At 48.0% G+C, this 24,242-nt stretch overlaps 1 protein-coding gene across 6 annotated transcripts in view; it reads left to right on the top strand.

Moving 5' to 3' along the window:
- The first annotated feature begins 2,852 nt into the window (after positions 1-2,852).
- AUTS2 (activator of transcription and developmental regulator AUTS2) overlaps positions 2,853-24,242 on the top strand; it is a 791,548-nt gene continuing 770,158 nt past the window's right edge. For 3 of the 6 annotated variants that reach the window (XM_055725116.1, XM_055725126.1, XM_055725103.1), the window contains exon 1: positions 2,854-4,326. In XM_055725116.1, the coding sequence (XP_055581091.1) occupies positions 4,033-4,326 (294 nt within the window). In that variant the 5' untranslated portion in view covers positions 2,854-4,032. Of the gene's footprint in view, positions 4,327-24,242 lie in introns of all 6 variants that reach the window. The other 3 variants (XM_055725129.1, XM_055725111.1, XM_055725110.1) reach the window with 2 other exon arrangements.

Genomic DNA, 24,242 nt, shown 5'->3' with positions numbered 1-24,242 from the left:
TCTCAAATCAGAAGATTATAGGTCTGTTAGTACATGTTCCAGAAGTACCCTTTCTGTGGGTGTTAATAGTATCCAATTGAGTACACTAGTCATTAACCTCAAAAACAGTGACTCAGCAAGGTACCAGAGCATATTAGTGCCTGTAAGGAGGAAAAAAAAAAAAAAAAAAAAAAAAAGGCAAAGAAAAAAAAAAAAGGCAAAAGAAAAAAGAGCTATTTTCTCACACCAGATGCCAGGCAAGATGTATTTCTAGAGGAAAAGCTAACAGGCAGCCTAAGAACAAATGTCTGTGGTATCCTTCCCGGTAAGATGACTTGAAATACTCAGCTGGAGGCAGGAACACACTGGAGGGAGAACTTCCTGAGTACGTCTGAGGTTTTGCGTTGACAGTAAGGCCCACCTGCCTCCCTTGCAAATCAGTCAAGGTTGGTGGAAATGCTTCTGCTGGATCAGACCCAGAAAAGGGGTAAGTCACCTGTATTGCGCCCAAGGTGGTGACCAGTGATTTCTAATGCTTGATACAAATACTCTGCAGAAGGAAAACGTTCTGCAGTGGAGGATGATTTAGATGGATGGGTTTTAATCTTATTTTTTTCAGACATGCAAATCTAGGGATTTGTTTCTACAAAGAAAGTAAAATAAATCACATATCATTTCCGTTTTCCACATACGTGCATTCAAGAAGAAAACAGACAGAGCAGACTTTCAGCCATGCAGTGAGTGTCTGCAGAAACGTATCTGACTACAGGTCTCTTAAGTCACTTTAATGGTGATGGATGTGCAAGAAACTATAATCAATTACATCGCCCTGAAAATTACATAGTTATTTTCCAAAAAACCCAACAGGTAACAGTTGTTTGATACAGTACAGCTTAATATTTCTCAGAAGACAGACCTTGTAATATTTGAGCTTGCCTGTACACACAAATTGTATCACTTCAACAATACTTGTACAGCTGCTTCTGTATAGTAAGATTATATAGATCTGGCAGGCAACTATAATTGAGACAGAAGAACCTGAAGCAAGATAGAGAAACACATTTGCTAAACAGACAAAAAAAATATCTGAACACAGAGATCTAAGGTCAGATCTAGGAGGTGATGTTCTCTAGCTCAGTATTTGAGAATGTTTAAAAACTAACCATGCCCCTCTGCAATGAGCAGTGTGGCCCTTCTGTAAGGTACATGCTCTCAAACTATCGGATTACTGACAGCTTTGTGCTTCCTCCTCTTCTGGTTCACACCCATATGCACCAGCTTAAAAGTCACTGCATACTGCCCAGGAGATGTGGCGTGGAGGGAGGCGGCGAAGATGTCACTTGCCTTCCAGATAGACAGGGTGTATCTGATTCCCAGTATTTCATGTCATCGCTTAATAGTCATAGAATATATATTAAGAATATTACTTAATCAGTGGCCAAAGTTAAGGTATGGAGTAAACAACATATTACACCGTCAAGCAGAGCATCATCCCTGGAGAATCAGACCAGCCTAGAGGGAGCATGTTGGAAAAAATACACACCGACGCTCTCAGCCCGCGTTCACTCCCCTTGCTGCTGCCCTTCTTGGCACCTCAATGGAGAATAATTAGCAGCTACAGGAGGCAGCAAGAGGCAGGTTTGGTTCTGGTACTGATGGAGTATTAAATGATTTCCTTTCTCTTTTTCCCCTCCAACCTCCTCCCAGTACATATCAAACCGTGCAGTGGGCTGATCACCTGGCAGACAGAGGGAAACCAGTGCTTGTGGGTCCAGAGCCCCTCTTCTGCACCCTGAGCGTCAGGGTGCCACATGTTCGGTTCTCTTCCCCACCTTGCTCCTCCCCTTCCTTCTTCCTTCCCTGCGCATGTCCTAACCCTCCCAGGTCTCTGCTCCTACTGCTTTCCCGCCAAAGCCAGTCAAGCAGCTTCACACTCCCCTCTCCTTCCATGCCTGTTCCCCCAGCTGCTCCCACCAGGCAGGTGACAGAAGCACCAGGTGAGAGGGGTGGCCATGAGGACAGGCCAAGGAAGTAGATTTGTTAGTGCCAGGGCCTTTTTGGTCCTGAGGTGGCACGGGCAATATGCCCTAACACAGCCCCTGCGCACAACTGTGGTGGGGAACCTGAAGAGAAGGGTGAGGAAGGCAAATGGCCACATGCCCCACAGGAAGGGCAGAGTAAGGGCCATGCCAGGGCCTGGTGGGGGCCAGGTGAGGGGCTGCTGAGGGCCAGGCAGCCAAGCCCCGGCTGGGGGAAGCCCCAGCCTGCTGCCCCTGCGGGCCCACCACCTGTGTGGTGGCAGCCATGTTGGGGTGCTGCCATGTTGGCAGCCCTGCTTTCCCGGGGGTGTGTGTGCACGGAGTCACCTCAGGGGAAGGTGAAAGCCCACTGTACCCGCGGGCAGGAGGCAGGCCTGGACACCGAGGCTGAGCAAGGGCTCAGCACGGCGGTGGCCGAGGCAGTGAGAGGAGCACCTGAGGGGGCTGCCGGCCACGAGGGAAGGAGGCGGTGGGGTGCGAGAGCGGGACGGGTGAAACTGAGGAGAAAGTTGGCGGGACGCGGGCGGCAGGGGGGCGTGAGGCGGGCGGGGACGGGGAGGGGGGGGGGCAGCGCGGCCCGCCCTCCCGCCGCCGAGTGCGCAGGCCCTGCGCGCATGCCCGCAACTTATTTCGCGCGGCCGGGGCGCCGCATTTCACGCGGCGCCGAGCGGAGAAGCGGGCGGGGCGGCGGCCACGTGACCGGCGCGGGCGCGGGGCCGGCGGCCGCTGGGGGCCAGCACCGCCATCCGCCCCGCGCCGGCTGCGCGGCCGCTGCGCTCGCGCCGGCTGCCCCGCGTCGGCTGCCCCGTGCCAGGCCGGGCCGCCCCGCCCTCTCCCTCCCCCCCCTCCCCGGCGGGCAGCGGGGGCACGGCGGCGGCAGCGCGCAGCGGGGCCGGCCCCGCCGGAGCGGACCCGGGCCGCGGCACCACCTCTGCCTTTTTTGTAATTATCGTTGTTGTTGTTGCCGGTTTTGGGGAGGGGGCAGCCTCCCCCCCCGCTCGGATCTATTGTCACCACCACCAGCACCCCCCGCCTCGCCACAATTAATCCGATGAATTTGCCATGATTGATCCGTATTAATAGCTGGGGTGGGTGGGCGTGTTTTGGGGCTTTTTTTCCCCTTCCTTCTTTTTCCCCCCTTTTTTTTCTTTCCTTTTTTTTTTTTTTTTCTTTTTTCTTCTTTTATTGTTTGGTTTTGTTTTTGGAGGGACCGGGCTGGGATCCGATCTCCACTCCACAGTCCATCCCTGGTCGGTGCCTGAGAAAATTGCATCTGGATGCATCGTTATTATTATTATTGTGTTTGATCCAGGGAGATAAAGGAGGAGGGGGAGAGGAGTGCGTGTTCGTGGGGAGGGGAAGGCTGCACCCTTCCTGCACACACACGCACACACACACACACGCAGAGAGAAAGAGAGCTCCATACATCTATACATATATATCTATTTTTTTTCCCCCCACCTGGAACTTCTTTTAGTTGGGGAGGAAAGGAAGAAAGAAAATAAATTTTGTGCAAGGAAATACTCTCAGCTCCCTCCTTCCAGCGGGTCTCTCTCCTTCTTTCTTTATTCCCCCCCTTCTTCTCTGCTTTTTTTCCTCTTTCGAAGATCCTCGCCCTCCCAGCCCCTTGATCAAAGCATTCCGCTATTCTGATTTATTGCCTGCTTGGTGAGGGTTTTTTTTTTTTCCCCTCTTTTTTTCTTTTTCCTTTCTCTCTCTCTCTCTCTCTCTCTCTCTCTCTCTCTCTTTTTACAAAGGCGACCTGAGATCAGCCATTACTTTCCTTGGCTCGCTTATAGGAATCTCTTACATTTGGTGCTTGCTGCTGGTGGTGGTGGAACCGCACTCGGATTCTTTCATCCCCCCCCCCCACCCCCTTGCTGTCCTCTCCTCCCTCCCTTTCTCCTTCCCTCTCTCCCTCCCTCCCTCCCCCGTTATTCCGCCGGGGGAGCCGGATTTGTGGCTGCGGTGGGGCGGGGGGGGACGAGAGCGAGAGGGAGAGCCGGCGAGAGACATGGATGGCCCGGCGCGATGCAACGGGCTTCGGAAGAAGCGGCGATCGCGGTCCCAGCGCGACCGGGAGCGGCGAGCCAAAGGCGGGCGGCGCGGCTCAGCCGCCGGCGGGGCCGCCAGCCCCGGGGCCGCCGCAGCGCTCTCCTCCTCGGGCTCGGAGAAGGAAGACAATGGGCCCCCGCCGCCGTCCCGGCCGCGGCCCCCCCGGAGGAAGCGGCGGGAGTCCTCCTCGGCCGAAGAGGACATTATCGACGGTTTCGCGATGTCCAGCTTCGTCACTTTCGAGGCGCTGGAGGTAGGAGCGGCGGCGCTTTGTGTGCGCCTCATTGTGTGGGGGCAGCGGCGGGGGGAGCCCCCCGCAACGACGACCCGGACGCCCCCCCCTCACCCCCCCCGCCCCCCCCCCCCCTCCAGACACCCCCCCGGGCCGGCGCCGCCGGGGGTGCCCGCGGGGGCGGTCCCACCGCCCCTTCCCCGTCCCCGGGGTGCCCCGGTCCCCTCCCTTCTCTCCCTGCCTGCCGCCGACACCTGCAGCCTGGCGCGCCGCTCCCGGCGGGCGGCGGGGGGCTCCGGCGCGGCGGCGGCGGCGGCGGCGGGGACCGGGGCGGCCACCCCCCGGGGCGCCTTCGGTAGGGCAGCGGGGAGTTGCGAGCGCTCCCCCCGCGGGGCTCCCGCCGGCGTTTCCCTTCCCCTCCCACGGAGCAAACTTTTCTCGCGTCGCCGTGTCCCACTCGTGTCCGCGGGGCGGCGTGGCCGGGGGGTCGGGGAGAATGGGGGGGGGGGGGGATGTCGATGCGTGGGTTTGTCTGGCTGCTGGGTGGGGGTCGCCCGTCCTGCCGCGCTCCCTGCCGGCCTCACGAGTGGGCTCGACGGCCTCTCACCCCACGGGGGGCACTGAACATCCCCCCCCCCTCCAAATGCTGGAAGAAGAGGTGCGGGTAAGGTGAGGCTGGGTCGGGGGGAGGGTGGCACGGCCCGGGGCTTCCCGGTGCCACCCTCCTCCCGACCCAGCCTCACCCCCCCAGTGCCTCCTCAACCCACCCACCCGAGACCGTGGAAGCACTGTCAGCGCATCCAGGGTCATGGTGGGGATGCGGCCGCCCATGGGAAGCTCCAGCCTGTTTGTTTGAAGGGCTTTGTTGTTTATAACTTCTGCTCCGGAGAAGTTTGCTGTGGTGAAAAAGCAGATTTATTTGGGTTTACTTGCGCTGGAGTCACAACTGGAACGATTAGGAACTGTCAAAATAAATGCGGAGATGAAGCTGATTGTTTCACAACAAAAAAAAAAAAATATCTGTGTAGCTCTTAGGCTGTTTGAATATTTAGCCGGGAATACTTAGCGGCATTTTCAGGGGGTTTTGTGTCTTTTTTTCCTCTGGATTTGGAGCCACATTTTGACCTTGGTTACACCTGTATCCATCCAGACTGAATGCCTCCAAGAGAACTTGCTCTGCTGTGGCTGAAGGGAGGATTTTTTCACTCCAGCAAACCTCCACATGGTTGGTGTTGGGCTCATGGAAGCAGTAACGAGCAAACGCCGAGCTAATGACGAGCCTGGATTTTACCACCATTTCTCACCTGGGGAGCCCAGCCACAAGTGCCCTGCTCCAGGCAGGGAGGGCAGGAGTGCGAGGACATGTTTGTCAGTGGGAGCAAGCTTTGCATGCTGCTGTTTGGGACCAAATTCTGCTCTTCCTCAAACAAAGCCCCCGGTTTGTGTCGTCAGGGGGTTTATGGGAATACGGGCTTCAGGATTTGACTGTAGTCCTTTCTGGAGGGGAAGTGAAGAGCAAGTTTTATGGTCAGAACTTGGTAGGGTGTTTTAGAAAATTTCTTTATTCCGTTTCACTTCTTGTTTATTTTCCACTTGAAATGAAAATAATTACTGTGCTCTTTTCTCTTTGCAAAGCCAAGAATGGCTACTACTTGCATCCTGTCGTAATCTTATATCACTAAAAAGGAGCGCAGAAACATTACCCAGTTCTGCCAGCTAATATCACATTCAGATAAAACAATAGCTCGCACACTGAGACTTGACATACTTTTAATGTTCATGTGATAGGTGGCACATTTTGACCTAACGATTTCATGCTGCGTTGAGAAATAATGTCACAAAATCGTTGTTAGGTGCTTTTTCCTGCAGCTCGGTATGTATGTTGAGAAACTTGTTTCTGAGGATCAGAGGGAGATGAAGGTGTCTCAGGCAGGAGCCCAACGTGGCAGGAATTACCACGTACGTTGCGTGTCACAGCCTGAAGTTTTTATTGTGATTTTAGTGTTGGCGAGGAGGTTGCAAGTGACTGGTGGGGCGAGATATCTCAGCCTTGGTGAGATGTTGAGGTGTTAACGTGTTTGAGTGGAGAGGAGAAGCCTTGGGGGCCATGGAGAGGTGCCCTGGTGTTTATACCTCTCATGCTCTGGGTCTGCCCCCAGCTCGTTAGGGGTCCTGCAGGTTTCTCCCCAGGTTCCAGAAGACACTTGTGCCTGGCATGTGACAAGGCTGCCCCAGCCCAGGCTTTGTACTTGAATGTCAGTTTTTTCTCAGGCTTGGCTCAGGTGGAAGCCTGCAGAGACAGAGTGTGTTTTGTCTGTTCCATGCGAAAAACAGGGAGGACCAAAGTGTGGAATGTACTCGCCGCTGGAAGGTGGAGACCCGCGGTCCAGGCGAGGGGAGGGTGGCTCACGTGGGGGGAGGGACAGCTACCGTGGTGGGACGAGGCTGAGCTCTTGGCTTACAGGAACGCCTTTGTGGCAGTAGGTGTGTGAGTTGGGTGGATGTGAGCTGTCACCCCAGCGTCTTCATGTGAATTCTGTGTGTAAAGCTGGGATGAAGAGCAAGAATTTCCATCTAGCTTTGTTTTACCTGTCCTTTAGTAAATGCTTTTTGTTGAGGTGACTGAAAAAGCCCGAACTGCAAAACGCCAGGTTGTGTGAGGCTCGTAGGTGGCAAGGGGACACAAGACGGGCACGTGTCCCAAGGCCGCTGCAGCTTCAGTAGGAGTCACCTGTGCCTATTATGGTTATGTTGATAAAAATTCCCATCTCTTGAAGCAAAACTATCTTTTCAGCCAGCTCCCACCCTCGGAGCTGTTTTTCTGTCCAGGTATCGGTAGCTTTCTCATGCTTCTCAGGTGTAAATTGTTCGGTGTAGAAATAGAGGCCATCTGCTTCTAGTTACCTGTCTGGTTTATGGTTTATGGCGCTCCACACCTTCATCTCCCTGATGTTTGTGTGGGGAATAGAGGGGAAGAGGGAGCTGAATGAAGATGGTGGGTTCTCATAGTTGTTTTTTTAAATCTGCACCACCCCCCCGCCCTGAAGTTATGGTCAAGCAAATCCAGTGTGATTGCAGCTGTGTCCAGGCTGATCCTTGCCTGGCCTGGCTGGACTCTGGTGGAGTGATGTGCAGTGTGGGCCTGCCACCTACACACTGGACAGCATCTTGGCGCTTTGACCTTCAGAAACCACCGCTTACTCTGTAGTTAAGCAGCTGAGATGTGCTCCTACTGTTTGACCTGGTTCACCAGATCCTCCTGCGCGTGGCCTTGCTGGGACTGACAGCAGGGAGCTCTGCAGCTCGCTCCGGAGCAGTGACTCGCACATCACTTCCCTGACCTCTCGAGTCTCCCAGCTGTAAAAAGAGAAAGGCACGGGGACTCGGTGCCTGTCTTGGTGTCGCTGGTGGCTTGTCAAGCTGACCACCTTCCTCGGCTTGGTGTAGCCCGTGCTGCGCTGCTGGCGTCTTCCTTACTGACAGTAATAGCACGAGGTTCTCCAGACCCAGGTGGGCATTTTAGACACCAGTTTGACAGCGAAAGGACGTTTCTCAAGACATGCTAAATCAATCCGTTGGAGTGACTTTCTCCACAACGTGCTCTGGCAGTACTGGCGAGAAGGTTTCTGCGGAGCGCTGTGGCGAGGCGAGATTTCAGGAAGATATCTCCCTCCTCTACCCCCTGGTGCGTAGGACTCCGGGCAGCAGACCGACGTGACATGGCTGTTGACGTGCCGTGGCAAAGATGGTTTGCTGTGATGAGAAATGAAATCTGACCTGAATGTTAAGATAGCTTAAAGCCTGGGAAGTGCTTTAGGTTTCCTGAGTCAGCTCTTGACCATCCCTACGGAATAAGCAGTTGGTTTCAGGTTTTCTGAACACTGAGTAAAGTAATGAGTTTTTTCTGCAGATGTTTGTTTAGCTTCAACTCGGGCAGTTCATCTGACAAGCCTGAAATGGGACACAGATATTTATAAAGCACAGATAGAAGTGATGTGGGGCGGGAAGGGGGGGGACACTTGCATTTAAATGGGGATTCTTGTTTCAAAAAACTGGCACAATTTCTCACCCTGCCTTTACTGAGCTAATTTCTGTTCCGCACACCAGCCTTAGTCTGTTTTGAGACCATGCTAAATTATTGCCAGGTAAAGCCCAATATAATTAATTACAAATGAGAAATGCTGACAAATATTTGTCAAGGAGCTGTTTAATGAGCTTCAAATTCTGTGTCAGATGATTCCATCCAGCTAGTGTAAATAATTTTTAAGCAATTGTTCCACCGTGTTTACGTGATTTAGGCAGATGTTAGCTACGGCAGTTTTATATGTTGGACAGATAATATGAGACTAGATGGAGTAAAGCTTCGCAGCTGATGTGGCCTTTAAAATAGAGACACTACTGTTAGCACAAGCAAACTGTGGAAGTAACAGGAAGGCTCTGAAGATACTGTGGTCTCAGTTGTGTGTCTGTGCGCGCTGACAGTGTAGCTCTGTGTATGCATCTGAATGCAGGAATTTACTTTAATAACTGTTGTGTGATACCCATCGCTAGGCACGGCCCACTGAAAATAGAAATTGTTTGGCTGTGTGACAGCAGAAGCTTCGAGCTGGACACCAGAATGACTGGCTTGCAGCGTGGCTTTCCTCCCCAAATCATGCTTTTCTCACCAGCCTTTTAGCTGGCCTGATTAGCCTGTTTACTTACATTCTCTGAGATTTCAAGCAAGTTTGTTCTGCCTTGCCTCTATCCCTTCATATTTCAAAAGGAATTTGATCTTCCTGCCTTACCGCAGCAGCATCATAACATCAGGTGTTTGTTCAGTGCTGTCAGCAAATCTTGGTAGTCCTTCTTGTGTTTATTGACTGCTTAGACGCTTAGGTGTTTGTCCTAGTCTCTGTTTGCACATGCAAGTCTGCAGATTTAGACCACAGAGAAAAGAAGGGAGCAACTAAATTAAGGTATCTGTGGACGGTGAGTGGCATGAGGTTTTGTCTGACATGGGGATATCATATGAAGAGATGTGCTTATTATTTTCCTTGTGTATTTAGAGGAAACAGTAAATTGACCTGAGATCAAATTTCGAGATAACCTTGACAGAGCAACTGAATCTCTTGATGAAAACCCTCAGCCACCAGACCTGGAAAAACAGCAACCCGAACTGAAAGCGGGACTGAAAAAAGCGCGATGCATATTCTGCTAAATGAACCGCTTGGGCAATTTTTGAAACCTCTTGTTACTATCATTTGGGCACCTGAATGCTTTAAATAAAATACGACTTTAAATTTAAATAATTTAAATTAAAAAATACTTTAAAATTACTTATAAAAGCCTGATACCTTTCTGGGAGGTGGGGCACCCACAACTCCTGCTGACTTCGGTAGCTGTTGAAGAGCTGAAACTGTGTCTTTGGGCAGATAACGGCCAAGGGTTGTGATTGTTGCATAAATGTTTGCTTAAACTCCTGAAGGGAACGGTGTAAGGAAGGTGGGGATCTTTGCCATTCCCATAGGTGGTGGCAGGAGGCACAGTGCCCTCGAGTTGAAGCCGGGAAGGGTTTAAACTATAAGGACAAGTCCTTTAGATAAATATGATTCAATCAGTCTCCACTGGCCCCACTTGTAAGATTAACATTAATGGGAATTATGACACATATCAGTAGGCAAAAGACACCCTTATCCTCCTTTTGGCATGTTTTTTTTTTTTTTTTCTGCTTTGTGCTGTTTGGGTGAGGAACTAAGCCCTTTCTCATTAAATATCTGGGGCCTCTGCTGGGATGAGGGAGTGTAAAGAAACAGATTTATAAAATAAGGGGAAAGGATCAGGAACTTGGAAGGAAAATGATCACTAGGGAAAGGCAAAAAAAAAATCAGCAGAAAGACATCAAGGGGCTGAGTAATTGAAAGATTGAGTTACAACACTGAGATCAATAGAGAAATATCAGGGACTGCATGGGAACACTGAGAACTAGAGAGGGATGTTGTTACCAAAAGTAGAAGTTTCAGGAAAGATCCATTGCTGTGTATGTAAATGCTCCTTGGTGAGAGCCCTGCTGCTGGTACCAAGGGGGAATACTCAACAAAATGTGTCCCCACTTAAAAAGTCGTTAAACCTGGTAACTCTGGGAGAAAGGCAGAATCGTTATTTACTCGGTGAGACGGCCCCCTGTTTCCCCCCGTCTTTGGTACTTTTTTTTTTTTTTTTTTTTTTTAAGGACTCTTTCTATCAGTTTGACTGGAAGACCCTACCACATTACACTGGGGGTCTGACCTGCAGCCTTGTAATTATCTGCAGCTAAATTAGAACTTTAATCTTTGTTCTGAGCAACAATAAGTTGAGTCAGACCGGTTTTAAAAATAGACGAAGCTCAAGTTTAGTGAAGTCTCAAATGCAATTAATAAAAAGGTAATGGAGTTAGGAAGTTGTGGGCTGAAATGGGGAAATGTTTAACTCTCAGTTTTCATTTGCTTGAGCTGCAGGGCTTTGCCGAGGCAATGTCGCCTTGGTTCCGCAAGGGAAAATTGCTTCAAACGTTTCTCTGGGTTCTTGCACATCATCCTTGTGATTTATCTGTTTGGTGTCTGTGTTCTCGCTGGCGTTTGGCATGGTGCATGCCACAAATTACCAGCTGTATGCGTTTTTTGTAGAGTCAGTTTGTTGTCATTTTGACTCGATGCCAAGTCATGGTGAAGACCACTTCAGAACGTCATAGTCCTCTCAACTCCTCTGTAAGTAACGAGAAATGGCTAATGCAGGTAGGGATTTGTTTTGCTGTAGCAGCAGAACAGTCAGTGGCAATTTGTCACATCCCCAGCTCGGCTCTGCTGTACTATTTGCCTTTAAATAGTGTGTTACCTTATTATCTTGAGATTCTCCTCTTTGTATCTTGGCAACACCGCTGCTGAAGTTCACACGCTCATGCAGTGTAGAGAGAAGGTTTCAACCTAAAGGGTATGTCTTTAGTTAGGCAAATATTACAGGCAGTAGTTTTGGTTCTGTCCTCCCCCGTGCAGGAGTGGTGGGATAAAAGTCAACAAAAGAAACAGTTTATTCCTTGGCACTGCAGATATTTTTCAGTTTGTGAGGTTTTGGCTATCAGGTTTAATTCGATCATGTTGCATGACATATGCTCCATGTGCATTTACTTTGGGGTGCGTCTTGGTCTTGCTGGTTTTAAAATCTCTTGAGACAAAGACATGGGAGACGTGCAGAGGTGTATTGATATCTGATGCGCCCAAGTTCCTGGCTGTCTGAACCTGAGGTTGTGTAACGCTGGCTGATGCACGTATTACAGATATGATTAACATCCCAAGTCCAAATGGGAATAGTTACTCCACAGCCACGCAGGAGATCAGTTTGGCGTTCTTTCCAGAAATGCTTGCCCTTTAATCTGTCTCACATGTGTTTGCCAGCTTCCCAAAGTGGAAGTTGCTTCTACTCCAGAATCAGGGCTTTTATAAATCACTTCTTTTCATACTTTTCTTTGGTAGCAGAGGGGACTTACTGGCTTGGGAATAAAACCACCACCAATCTCTGTCTTCCCCATCCACAAGCCTGGGCTTGTCCTTTGCTGCATGAGCTCATCAAAACAAGCAAACATCTTCAACCTTTGAGACATGCCCTGTGCTGAGCATCATTTGAATGAAGCCATCTGGGGAGGTCTGTGGGTGCTGCAGGACGGCGGTGCGCACCTCAGTCGGAGGGGGAGGTAGAGGCAGGCACCAGGAGGTTCCAGGCTAAATTAACTTTTAGGTGGCTGATGTTCTGCAGAGGTACTCCTTGTGTTGCAGAGTAATTGTAACAGCATTGTATCAGATGTCAAAACATGTTTTACAGTCCTGCGCAATCAAACAGTGGTCAGATCCAGAACCAAATCGATGAAAGTTTGGGAGGAGCTTTGGTCCATAATAGGCTGACTGTTTTTCAGAGGGTATATAACAGTGATGATACCTGGTGTTATGACCCCCTTAGCTGCTGGCGAGATCCACAAGCCACTGTCACCCTTTTCCCTGCGTGTGGGTACAGGTTACCACGTCCCAGGTGACCCAGCATCGGGGCTCAGGGTGACCCAGCCTGCAGGCTGCTGTGGAGCATCCTACACCTGCCGTTAACTCAACCTCCCTGTGTTGCAAAGGCATTTTCATTTCTTTGCCTGTGAAGTGGAACCGATGAGACACAAGTGCTTGCCCCGGCTTCTCCTGGACCACACGCAGGTGTCTCCGGCGTGGGAGAGTGGTGGCCGTGGGTGCGGAGCCCGCGTGGTCTAACTTCTCCCTTCTGGCAAGCTTGGACAGCCGGTATTTTGCTCTTTGCACAGAATTTCCTGTTGCTGAGACTTAGATACAAGGTGATAATTGCTCAAGGCATTGATTTTTATTTACTTTTGCTCTGGAAGTTGTAAGTGACCTGAGACCTTTCAGTGTGAGAATCTGCTTCATTTTTTTTGAGCCTTCTTTCTTACACAGATGGTGGGGATGGAGGAGAAGTGGCCAAAGGACCCGGCTTGTTGCCATGAAATAGGGATAGCTGCCTGGGAGGTGGCAGCTCTGGTCTTCACCTGGCCTCTGACCACTGTTGTCACTTTCTCCTTGGTTTCTGCACATCCAGGTGCTTAGCACTGTGCGTCTCTGGAGGGTGCCACGAGTGTCCTTCGGGGGTCCTTCAGAAACTGGCATCTGGTCCCCAGCTTCCAGAAGGCACAGGGGAAGGAGCTGGGAGGTGCCGCTGTCGCAAGAGCTGGGTAACACACACTCTCCAGCTTGCTCCAGAGCTGGCCAGATGTGTTGAAGGGCTCGGTGGGATGTGACATCCATCAGAGCGGGCACCAATGGAGGGCTGAGGCAGCGAAAGTAGCTTTGACCTCCGAGGAGTCTGTGTGGTAAGGAGGCAAGCGAAGAAGTGCTGCTGTTGGGGACGATTTATGTTGCAACTCTGTTAGTGTTGTGGCTTTTAATGCACGTCAAGGGCGCTTTGACCTTTGAATGGAATCTTTTGGTGTGAAATTGTGTCTTTTCTCTTCTCTTTTCTTCCCTTAAAGAAAATTCAAAATAAATACTGAAAATCAAAACCGTCTGTTTTGAGGGGACCAAATTGCTTTTCTGAATTTTATGTGATTTGGATATTACTGAATGATTAAAAGTCCTAGTAATTTTTACTGGCTGGCTGTTGTGCTTGTAGGCAGTGACTCTTCTAGCATTAGTCATTTTAACTATGGAAAAAAATAATAAAAATGCAATTAATGTGGCTCAACAGCTGAGTCTGTTGGACTTGGAAAAAAAAAGAAAAGAAAAAAAGTAAATTTTAATGAGTTCTGGGATCAGAAAGATACATCTGGTGGATGGATTTGCCAAGTTTTCAACCTCAGAATGTGTGTTGAAAAACTCAGTGAATTATGTAGCTACAAAAGTGGATCTTTGCATGTTTATAAGGCCTCAGTGCAATCTCCTTATATTTGCCTAATGACAAACAGACCTTCTCATTGAGGCGCAGCCCAGAAGGACACACATGGGCTGAAGCGGCTCTGTAAGCTGATAGTATTTGTATCAGAATGCTGCTACTAGTGAAGGAATTTTAGAGGATCCGTTAAATATAGGGGGGAAAAAATATCTTGGATGAAAGAACAGAGAAGGGGAAAGGGGAGGGGTGGAGGGAGAGGAAGGGGAGCACTGAAACTTTAAATGTACATGATGTGTGGGCTAAGATACTGTGCCTCCACTGCTGAACCAGAAAATTTATAACAACTGTTTGTCATGTGTATATATTTATAGCCATTCACATAATGAAGAAGTTTCATGAGGTTGTAATAACATATCAAGATGGATGTAATTAAAACAGAAGCAAATTGACACCTCTAGATTAAAGGCAAACTCTAAACTAATACACCTGTATGCTGTCACTTATGTATTAGTTGTCTGGGGCAGTCTGCCAGATATGCAAATAAAAAGACATTGGCAAATTTCCTTGGATGTGCGGTTGTGAAAAACCCAACTATTTAATCTTTTACCTAGCCCTCCCTGTTCGGGTTTTTAGCAACAGTAGAATTTATTAATTTGGTGTCACTGAGGCTTTGTGATGGGAACAGGCTGGATGATCTTGAGGGGCAGGGGAGGAGCAAGAAATACAGAGCAGGTGACTGCTGGAGGATCGCGTTCTTCATGGGGGACCCTTCCCTTAGAAAAGAGGCATCAACTGGACCGTTTCAGATCTGTCCCAGCTCTTCTTAAACTAGAGGGCTGAAGCGTCCTTGACATTGACTTTCTGTAGCGTTTGAGCTCAGTTAAATGCTTTTGAAAACTGCACTGTAACAACAGGTCTTGGTTCTGCCGTGCTGCAGGTGATGGAGGTTGCCAGTAAGGAAACTTCTCTTAAAATTTATACATTTCAGATACGTTGGCACAATTCAGATCTGATGTAAATCATTACTGAGTCTGTGAAATGGCTATAAAGTATCTTAGCAATTTTATGTAATAGTATTTTTCAACTTGTTTCAATTTGCAGAAGCCTAACATTTTTCCAGGGGAGTTGTGGACGCCTGTGCAGTGAATTTAAGCCTGCAGTCAGTAGGTGTGCGCTCTGAATTAACGCTCTTGGGGTTCTTTGAAGCAGTCTGCAAACTACTGATGTAAAATAGTCTATTGGTATGGAGCAGGAAGGGAGTTAGTTATATGCCTTGTTAGTTCCAGGCAGTTCTGCTGTGAATGGAAGTACCAGTCTTGCTGCTGAGTACGTGGCATCCCGGATAACCTGCTTTCCCTAATGGAAGGACCCCTTCCAGGGATGGAAATAGATCCTCATGTGGCTTGTGTATAACCCCCACGGCTGGTGATTAGTTTTTCTGTTGAACAGCTGATGCTGGTACATCCAGCTCCTCTTCCCTGAGTATGAAGCATCTTACCTTTTGTGGGTTTGGTGGCATTCCCTCCAGGAGTGGCTGTCCTAGAGACCTGCATCCCTCTGCTGCTTTCAGTAACCTCCTCGGCTGGTTGCAGGCATGTGGGTTAGTAATGTCAACTGCGAAGTAGGTCGATAGGACTGCAGGTCAACGAAACCCCAGGTTCTTGAATTCTGTTTTGAATTTGGGCTTGAGGTTCTTTGCCCGGGTGAGGGACGAACCAGAAGGAGACGGGCCATCTGTGGAGTGTGCCGGCTTCCAGGGAGCTGTCTGCCTGACAGTGCCAATGGGCATGTGTTGTTAGACATTTTCTGAATTAAAAAGGCTCCTTTTTAAATACATCTGGACATTAAGGATCATTCAAACATGGTACATGGCTTCAAAGTGCTTTGGAATGGTAGGATTTTTGTCTTCAATGCTTCAACAACTTTTCTTCCACCTTTAATCTTTCATGAGCGGAAGCTTCAAAAGATAATTAGTAAAACATGCTTTTATCTGCATTTATCTCAAAACATGATTAATTTTTTAACTGCAATTACAGCAATCATTTCAAGTTTTCTCTATATTAATGAGTAAAGGGATTTTTTTTGTTTTTGCGTTGTTTTTTTCTCTGAGAGTGAGCCTAAATGTGGCTGTGTTGGCCGAGCTGAAAGGTACGTTTATGAGTGTGCTTTTTGTTTTCCTTGCTAGGGATTGAATTTCCGGTTCCAGGAAGCAATATTTCACATGGATTAAAGTCTTTGAAATGCTCTTGCCCAGCTTCACTGGATCTTTTTGAGGAGCTGACAACGATAAGAACTGCATCATGCACTTTGCAAGACCTGGCTACCGAATACCCAGTTACACATTCACTTGTACGCTGGTGTGACTGGCAGGATATCCTCTGCGTGCTGCTCTTGGCATCGAAATGTGGGATGTACGATGCAGCCACTTTGTTGTTAATGAATTGGCAATGAACTTGTAAATTTTCACCTTTACCATTTCTGTCTTTGTTACAGGCAGCTCAAGGCATCTTTTATTACTATTTCACTTCAGGGAGAAAGATGTTGGTGTCTGTTCCTGCCTTTGTTGCTGGTACTGATGTAGATGGGAGTGTGGAGCTGGTGTCCTGTGGCTGGATCCCGCCTGTGGACGGGTTTGTGGCCCTGTGGGACTGTGAGCACCTCCTGTCTGTTTGGTGGTTTGTCCTCTGTGGCTCACCCCAGCACCACTAGAAAACCGTGCCACCGGCACAGAGATATCCCAGGACAGGCGGCCAGCCCAGAGCCTCCGAAGCAATGAACCGCTGTGGGCGATTAATGAAAAGAAACACAATTAAACCCCCTTTTCAGCAGAGTACAGCTTTTCTGCAGTTTTGCGTCTTGAAAGCTGCTCGTCAGCCCTGGGTCCTGCTTCTCCGTGAAGAGGAGGGAGAGATTTTTGGTTGGAGCTGGAGTTTCACAGTTCTGTGCCTTCAGCGTAGCCCTGAGGCTGCTGGCAGTGATGCTGGGGTAATGACATGGCCTCGGTGGCCCCAGCGGTGAGGGCGACAGAGCAGGCGTTTGCAGCTATAAGAAGTGTAAGGACCCAATTTTTCTGTTTTACTTTTTTCCCCCAGTTCCCTTCAGTTAGGCCCTAGTCCTGGATGTCAGAGGTGATTCAGAGTAAGCCTGCATGGCCTCGGTTCACATCTGATGTTGCTGTAAATGGGGATCGCAGTTACCCTGCCCTGCCGTCTCTGGGGAGGTGGATGGGGTGGTGACTGCAGCAGTGAATTGGGCAGCTGCATAGGAAAGCATGCGAGTGTATAATCAGATTTCTGGTAAAACCAGGTCTCTAAGTCCCTTGAATGGGTAGCTTTGCTGTGAATAGCCTCGTAAGGTCTGCTGTGGCTGTTCTCTTTGTTTGGTACTCTGACAAAAAATTGCTCTGCTATCCTTGTTGGCATATTTTTACATCTGTTATCCATGTTTTGGATTTGTTCTGGCTGCAGTCTTATTTTGTTTTGCAAAATCTACCTGGGATTGGGACGGAGATATATGTTTGCTAAGGCAGATTTGGAAATTGCATTGTTGAAATACAGCCCATATGGGCCATTGTAAAATGGTTACTGCAGCATATAATTGCCTTCACAATGATGTGCTTTGTCATTTTACTTCCATCTTCAAAGAGCCTCTCCTGTAGTCTGCTGACAGCAGTGGTGGTATTAGAAAACATATGGATTTGTAAAGGCATTAAACTGTCTTTAGTTCAAGGTTTAGATTACACTGTTAGAGTATGGGTCACCACGTTTTCGTGTGGACAGGCTGCACTTGACTGTGTTGGTTTATGTGATAGGGTAGGGAAGGGTTTGTTTATTTATTGGAGATGGCTCACATAACACCCTTCCCAACACGTGGGGAGGGGGGCAGCTCTCCTGCTGCAGGGTACGAGCTGCAGCCCTGTGCCGGGGCCATGGTCTCATCTCGCCCTGCGTTGCTTGCGGGGCTTGGTTGGGGCTTGCTGACGACACTGGCAAGACTTTCCAGAAGCCTTGGAGGGAAGTGCCAAAGTACACAGAATGTAAAACCCACAAAATTGTCTTTGAAATGTTAAGAGGTTTGGTTTTTTGTTTTTTTTTTTTTTTTTCTTCCCCCAGTCCTCTGTGCTGGGCTGATACTCTGAATATTTTGGGTATTTGTTTACACTGTAGAGCTCCACACATTTCGGAATATAGGGCAATCTGTTCAGCTTTTACCTTTTTTTTTTTTTTTTTTTCCCCCACCCCCCCACTACCCTCTCAGTTTCAAGTGTGGATTTTCTGGGGCAGGGCTGAGGTCTGCAGTACCTCTCTCAGCAAAGGCCAGTGCAGCGTTTGCATCGTGGGATGCATGGTCATAGGACGTGGTGTGCAGCCTCCCTCCAGACTGGAGTGATGCTCATGTTCTTTACATCATCAAAAGGGGATGTGAGGGGATAATACACTTAAAGAAGATCCTTCTTTTCCAGTTTTGTTATTATTTTTGTCATACTTTTTGCAGCCTGCTCAGTTTAGCACTGCCCAGCTGGGACGTTGAGGCAGGCTGAGGGGGGTCTTGCTTAGCCCGTGGCCACCTTGACCTTTGGCCACACATGCTTGCTGTTGCATTGGGTTTGTGTAAGTCCTTCCCAAAACAACTCCTCCGATAGCTCTTGTCCTTCAAGCACACTCCTTAATTAAGATGCTGAGCTGGTCCTTGGGAGCCATGGGCTTGTTTCCATGTAAGCACAGCCATCTTTCATAACCTTGAAGCAGTCGCTCCCCTCCTGGTTCAGCATGGCCGCGTGAGCACCTGCTTTGTGGATGTGCTGAATCAGGAGGGATTTGGGCTGGGATCCATGCCTATGCTCATGGGAGGTGCTGTGGATTTGGGTTTCTTGACTGAGAAGAGCAGGCCTATGGGGATAATGCCGATGTATGAGCTGGTGTGGTGTGAAGTCAAATACGTGCTTAGGTGTCACCTTGAGCTACTGCGTTAGTTTTGCCGTAGCTGAGTTTTCCTTTCCGCGAAATGGGCTTAATAATACTTTCCCTCTTTAGAGATTGCCTGGCTATTTAATTAGCATCTGCAGGATGCTCAAATAGTAGGTGGTTAACATAAAATATCTGCATAATTTTATTGTAGGACATCAAAACACCAGTGCTTATACATGTTTAGCAGGGATGTGGCTGGATCACGTATTTCAGTAACTGAAGGCTTTTTTTCAATTTATTGCTGTCAACCACCTTTTAAAATAAAGCTACAATTCGGCCTTAAAATTGTTGACAGCAATCACTTTAAGGAAATCTGATGTGGAGGGGTAACCCAGTGAAATTCTGATTAGTGCTTTATCTTTCTTTATGCTGTTATGATTAAGGATGTAAAAGTTAGTGTTGCTTCATTATGGCTTGCTTCAGTTTTAAATCACTTACAATGTTGTCTGTCCCTGCTGTGGTGGATATCAAGGCTAGCTTATGGTAATATGTTTCCTTAAATCCATTGCAGAATAGAGAAGAAACTCTCATTCTACCTATGAGCAATGCTAAAGGATGTATTACTAACTGGCTGCTGTGACAGTGATAAACAAATTAGGTCTGTCATTAATGCCAGGTCTGCAGGTGTAATATGTCATATAAAACTGGTATATCTCTGTTACTAACTGGCCTATAAAAAATAAATACATGCATGGGTGTTTTTTTTTTAATCCTTGTGTAACAAATTTAAGAGCAAAGCTGCTTCGTGATAAGGTTTGTGTAAGATCACATATACAGCATGTTTTTGCAGCAAATGGTGCAGAAATGAGAAAGAAAGAAACTTAGACTGGTGAGAAGCTCCCATTGAGATCCTCGGGTTTTGTAATAGGTTTTTGTCAGGGCTTTATTTAAGGACAGTATTTATGCAGATGTTTAAACCAGTCCCTTCTTAAGGCGGTGCTTGAATATGTTGCTAAAAATCATAGCACAGCATGCTTGAGGTGAGTATATGCTTAAGTGCCGTCAGGGACAGGTTGCTATTAGGTATATACATAAATATAACCTTAATGAGAGGCTTAGTAACAGTAACTTTTAAAAAATAAGTTTATTTTGATGGAAAGTTTGGGTTTTTTTTTTTGTTTGTTTGTTTGTTTTGTTTTGGGGCCTGCAGGCAGTCGAGGCTGGTGGCAGGAGGGCCAAGGTGTGTTCCCAGCCCTGGCTGCTGCTGCAGCTCAGCATCTGCCAGCGGGATACAGGATGTGGCTGCTCGCGAGAGCACAGCCAGGGGTGCTGGAGGAGCCCCGGCAGCTTGGCTGGGTGGCTACCGGGAATGGTGGCATGCACTGGGCGGCCCAGCCACGCTGCAGGCTGACGCCAGCCTTTGTTTGAAGCTTTCATGTTGTACCATGTCCCTCGCGGTTTGCCTGACCGCCGGCATGGTGAGGGTGCCGGGTAAATCTGGATTCAAGCGCGGGTTGGGGGCTGGGTGTCACATGCAGTGTCGGTGCAAAGCGACAGGCTGAAGTCTCTGCTGGGTGGGATTGAATTTTATTTCTCAGAAGAGAAATGGTGAGCTTTGCAGCTTTGCTTGCAGCAAGTCCTGTTAATGACGAGTCATCAAGATTTCCCTGGCAAGCAGCATTACTTTGGGTAATGACTCTGGGAAGCTACCAGGGGGTGCTTCCTCCTCCCCCACCGGTGCAGACACCTTCCCATCCAGCCACATATTGTTGCTTTCTCCGACACTGGCTAAACAGGTGGCAGGATTCAAATCACCACTCTCTGAATGGAGTTCACTCTCCACAATAGCTCACCAGAGGCCTGTTTTGTTACAGAACATTGATTAAATAAATATTCCTATGCATACAAAAGAGGAGAAATCTGTTACAGCACTCTGCAGTTATTTTTCCATTAATGGCAAGGAGCTCTCTCTAATTTTCCTGCCCCTTTCAATCTGTTTCCCTGTCTCCCTCCCTTCCCATCACTACTAATGCCTTCAAGTGCATGAGTAACATACAAACAACTCACGTTCCCTCCAGTTCAGCTCTGTGAATGCCTTAGCTGCAGCTCGGTGTGCTTTAGGAAATCCCGCTAGCTGGTGCAGGGCGTAATTGATTGCTCCATGCACGTGTTTTTGATTAACTTGATATTTCATGTTCAGTACCAGGATTCCTTGTGCTAACTGACTTTCATTGCATTAATTTATATAGCAGCAGTTAAAAAGACAATGTTGCAGTACCAGCATCTTGTGTAATATTGACAATTGGGGCAGCATATTTGACTTAGGAAAAATGTCTTTTTTTCTTGTGTTCTGCTGCGACCCCTGCTTTTTTAAAACCTTTGAGGCAAAAGTTACTGTGCTGATGGAGGTGCGTGTGTGTGTTTTGGATGAAAAGCATCTCTTGCTCAAAGATCCTGGCAGCCAAAGGCAACTCCACTGCAAGCAGCAAATCTGATTTGGTATAAAATGGTGGTAACTGGAAATAAATGAATGGTAAAGGAGTCCTTCAGGGGGGAAAAATAGCTTTACTAGCTTGAAGTTCAGCAGATACTTGTCTTGAGGAAAAACTTTTGGTTGAGTAAATGTCTGGCTACAATAAATGCAAAGTATGAGGAGATGCCGTGGCATTACTTTGGCTCTGTGCTGATGTAACTGAGATCAAAATCCACTCTAAAGAAAGTAATGTTAATTTAGCGCTTCCCCCCCCCCGCCCCCCCCCCCCAGGCAATAATATCTCTACTTTGGAAAAAAACAGAAGTCAGCATTTTTATACCATCATTTTTCTTAAACAAATTTAGAGCTGTTAAATCACAGAGCTGTTACACTAGAGAAGTAAATTGTGTAATATATTTTTTGATGTTTAAAGACCATAAATGAAGCCTCCTTCCATTATATGAGTTTGTCTTAAAATACTTACCACTGTTGGCTTGTTTTAGGATCAGTGTGGAAGAAGTACCCATCTGGTTATAAAGCTGCTCACCTAGGTGCTCTTGCAAGGAGAGCTTTCGCCCTCTTGCCTAAGCTATGGTACGATTGCCGCGGCCGTGTCGGCACGCTCTGCTCTGCCGCTGCTTTCTGTGGCCGTGGGTGAGCAAGGGCTGGCCATGGAAGGCTGTTGCAGGAGCCCCGGTGTGGGTCTTCTCTTGCTTACTGTGGGCAGTTAGTTGGAAGTGACACTAACCCAAGTTTAATTCTAGTTCGACATTGCAACAACATGCCAGCTGTTCCCTGTATTCTGCGATGCTGCAATGTAATTATTTTTCGTTATCTTTCAAGATGTAATTTTATGTTGGTGTGCTTTCCCACTAACCCTTTGGCACAGAAAATGTATAGCTAATTCATTTTTCCTGTAACGTGAAGAAGCAAAGGAGAAAAATCTCAAATCCTAGGGCCAAGCGGCTGTGTTAAAGACAGCTGAGGAGTGATGTGCGGAGAGGAAAGGCCCTCTCGGAGCCTGAAAGCCACTGGGACATGTGTAGTGATTAATGGTATCGTTGCTTTTTAGCTTCATCAAAAGGTTTCAGCGTAAGAATTTCTAAGGAATGCTGATAGTCACAGGAACCTATCAAAGGGTACAGAAAATATCAAATGAGCAAGCAGGAATGGGAGTTAATTACTGAACAGTGATTACTCTGATATAACCAATTATTGGATCATTAAATGTTTATTACCTTTTTTATGCTCCTTTCCCCCGTAAGTGCAGTTTTGTCCTCATAGTATTAAAAAAAGGGTGGATCTAATGCATAAAAAGCCTTTTCAAAACCTGGAAGGTATTAAAAGAGCATCTCATCCGAACACCTGACATGCTGGCCTAGCGCTCTGCTTTCCCTTGCTCTGCGGATTTGGGGTCAAGTGCTGTGAACCCTATTTAAAGGCCAGATTATCTCACTTCTAGGAAGGGGCTGGAGCAGAGCTCCACGGGAGGAGCAGGGGAGAGGCGCAAGTGGTGGTTTCACGGCTCCTTGGCCAGAGACGTGGGCTTGGGTTCCTGCCTTCTGCTGCCACTGCGAGTGGTTGGTGGCTTTTGCATCCCCCACCCAGAGGCTCTTCCTAGGGCTTCCTCGTTCCGTAAGGATGGAGTGGTGTGGACTTCATTTTCCTTGGGCTCAGAGCATCTCTTCCTCTCCGTTCACTAAACCTCCCTGAAGAAAGAAGTTTCCATTGCAAGGCAAAAATGATGCCATTTGAAAGCGAGACATAAACCCTGCACAGGTCTTCCAGTGGACATCTGCAAAGTGAAAAATACTATTTTTTCAAGCTGACTGCAGTTATTTTGGATGACATTTGAGGGTTTAAAATGTTAAAGCAATTTTTTAAAATATAGCTATTTGTGACTTTCGTTGATGATCCTTAAATGTTGAGTTGTTTAAGCTTTATGTCTCGGGAGAAGTAAGGGTCAGGGTAAAAAAAGTAAAAGCAAAAAAAATCTCCTTCCCTGTCATCGCAGTGTTTCCCGGCGGTGGCACATGCTGATGTGTGTGTACAGGGGGACCAGGAGGGGTCTGCATCTGCCTCCCCTTGGGTGGGAGTCTGGGGGCAGGTGGAGAGATGCTGGAGCTTGTCACAGCGCTGGTGGTGTATCTCTGGTGTGGGCAGGGTGAAGCCGGGGAGGCAGTTGGCGTGCTCTGCCTGGTGCTGTACGTGTGTGACCGTCACCAGATCTGCCTACAAACACCAATTCATGCATTTGGTGTGTGTCATCCTCAGCTACCATTGCCACCACCTCTCAGTAACCACGTTGGTTTTGCCTTGGTGTGCTTGTACAGTAGAGGAAGTTCTCATGAAACGAATTTTTCCATGCCCTTATTTGTGAGTTTAGTCTGGGGTTTTTTCTGTTCATCTTTGGGTTTAATTTTTTTTTTTTTTTTTTTTTTTTTCCTCCTAACATAACCCAGCCAGCCAAAAATCTGCTTCTGGACCTTCCCTTGCAAATGTGATTGCAAATGATGTTTTCATCTCTGACGTCTAAACCCCCATGAAAGTCGATGGGGAGGGTTATAGAGAACGCACAGCAGAGATTGAAACTAGGATGCTGGTTGCAGACTTATGTTATTCCTGTAGTGGAAAGGGAGGAATCTCTGTTAAACCATGCTCCCTATGCTCCTGGGAATTTAAATTGCTGTCTTTACTGCACTGCTGTGTCAAACCAGTTGTGTGGCAGTTGGGACTTTGCCCTCGTTGGAAGGACTCCTCTGCCTCCTGATGGGTTTTTCTCTGTAATCCTTCAAAGGAGAACTTTATTCTGAGTTCATTTATCTTTTTTTCTTTTTTTTTTTTCTTCTCTTTTCTTTTTTTAATATGGAGCGTGTTTACTTTGCAGAACAAATATTATGCAGGTCACGGCTTCCTCCTGTGCATGAAGATGACTCTGTCCCCGCAGTGCAAGTCTGTGGAGTCAGGACTTGTCAGAGATGCTTAAGGATGTGTTGCTCGTGGGAGCCTGGGTTCCCACACAGGCATCTGCGCTAAACACCATCACTCTGAATACCCAGCAGTGAACTGCTTCCTCCAGCAGTGAATCACAGCCGTAAAAGGCCCCTTTAATCTGCTGCAATCACAGTTTTGGGGATGCAGGCTGGTTGGGGGGGCTCGGGGCC

Source organism: Falco cherrug, chromosome 1 (genome assembly GCF_023634085.1).
Source record: "Falco cherrug isolate bFalChe1 chromosome 1, bFalChe1.pri, whole genome shotgun sequence".
Taxonomy (NCBI): Eukaryota; Metazoa; Chordata; class Aves; order Falconiformes; family Falconidae; genus Falco; species Falco cherrug.
The sequence above is the reverse complement of the archived record's forward strand: the minus strand, read 5'-3'. Positions and strand labels throughout refer to the sequence as shown.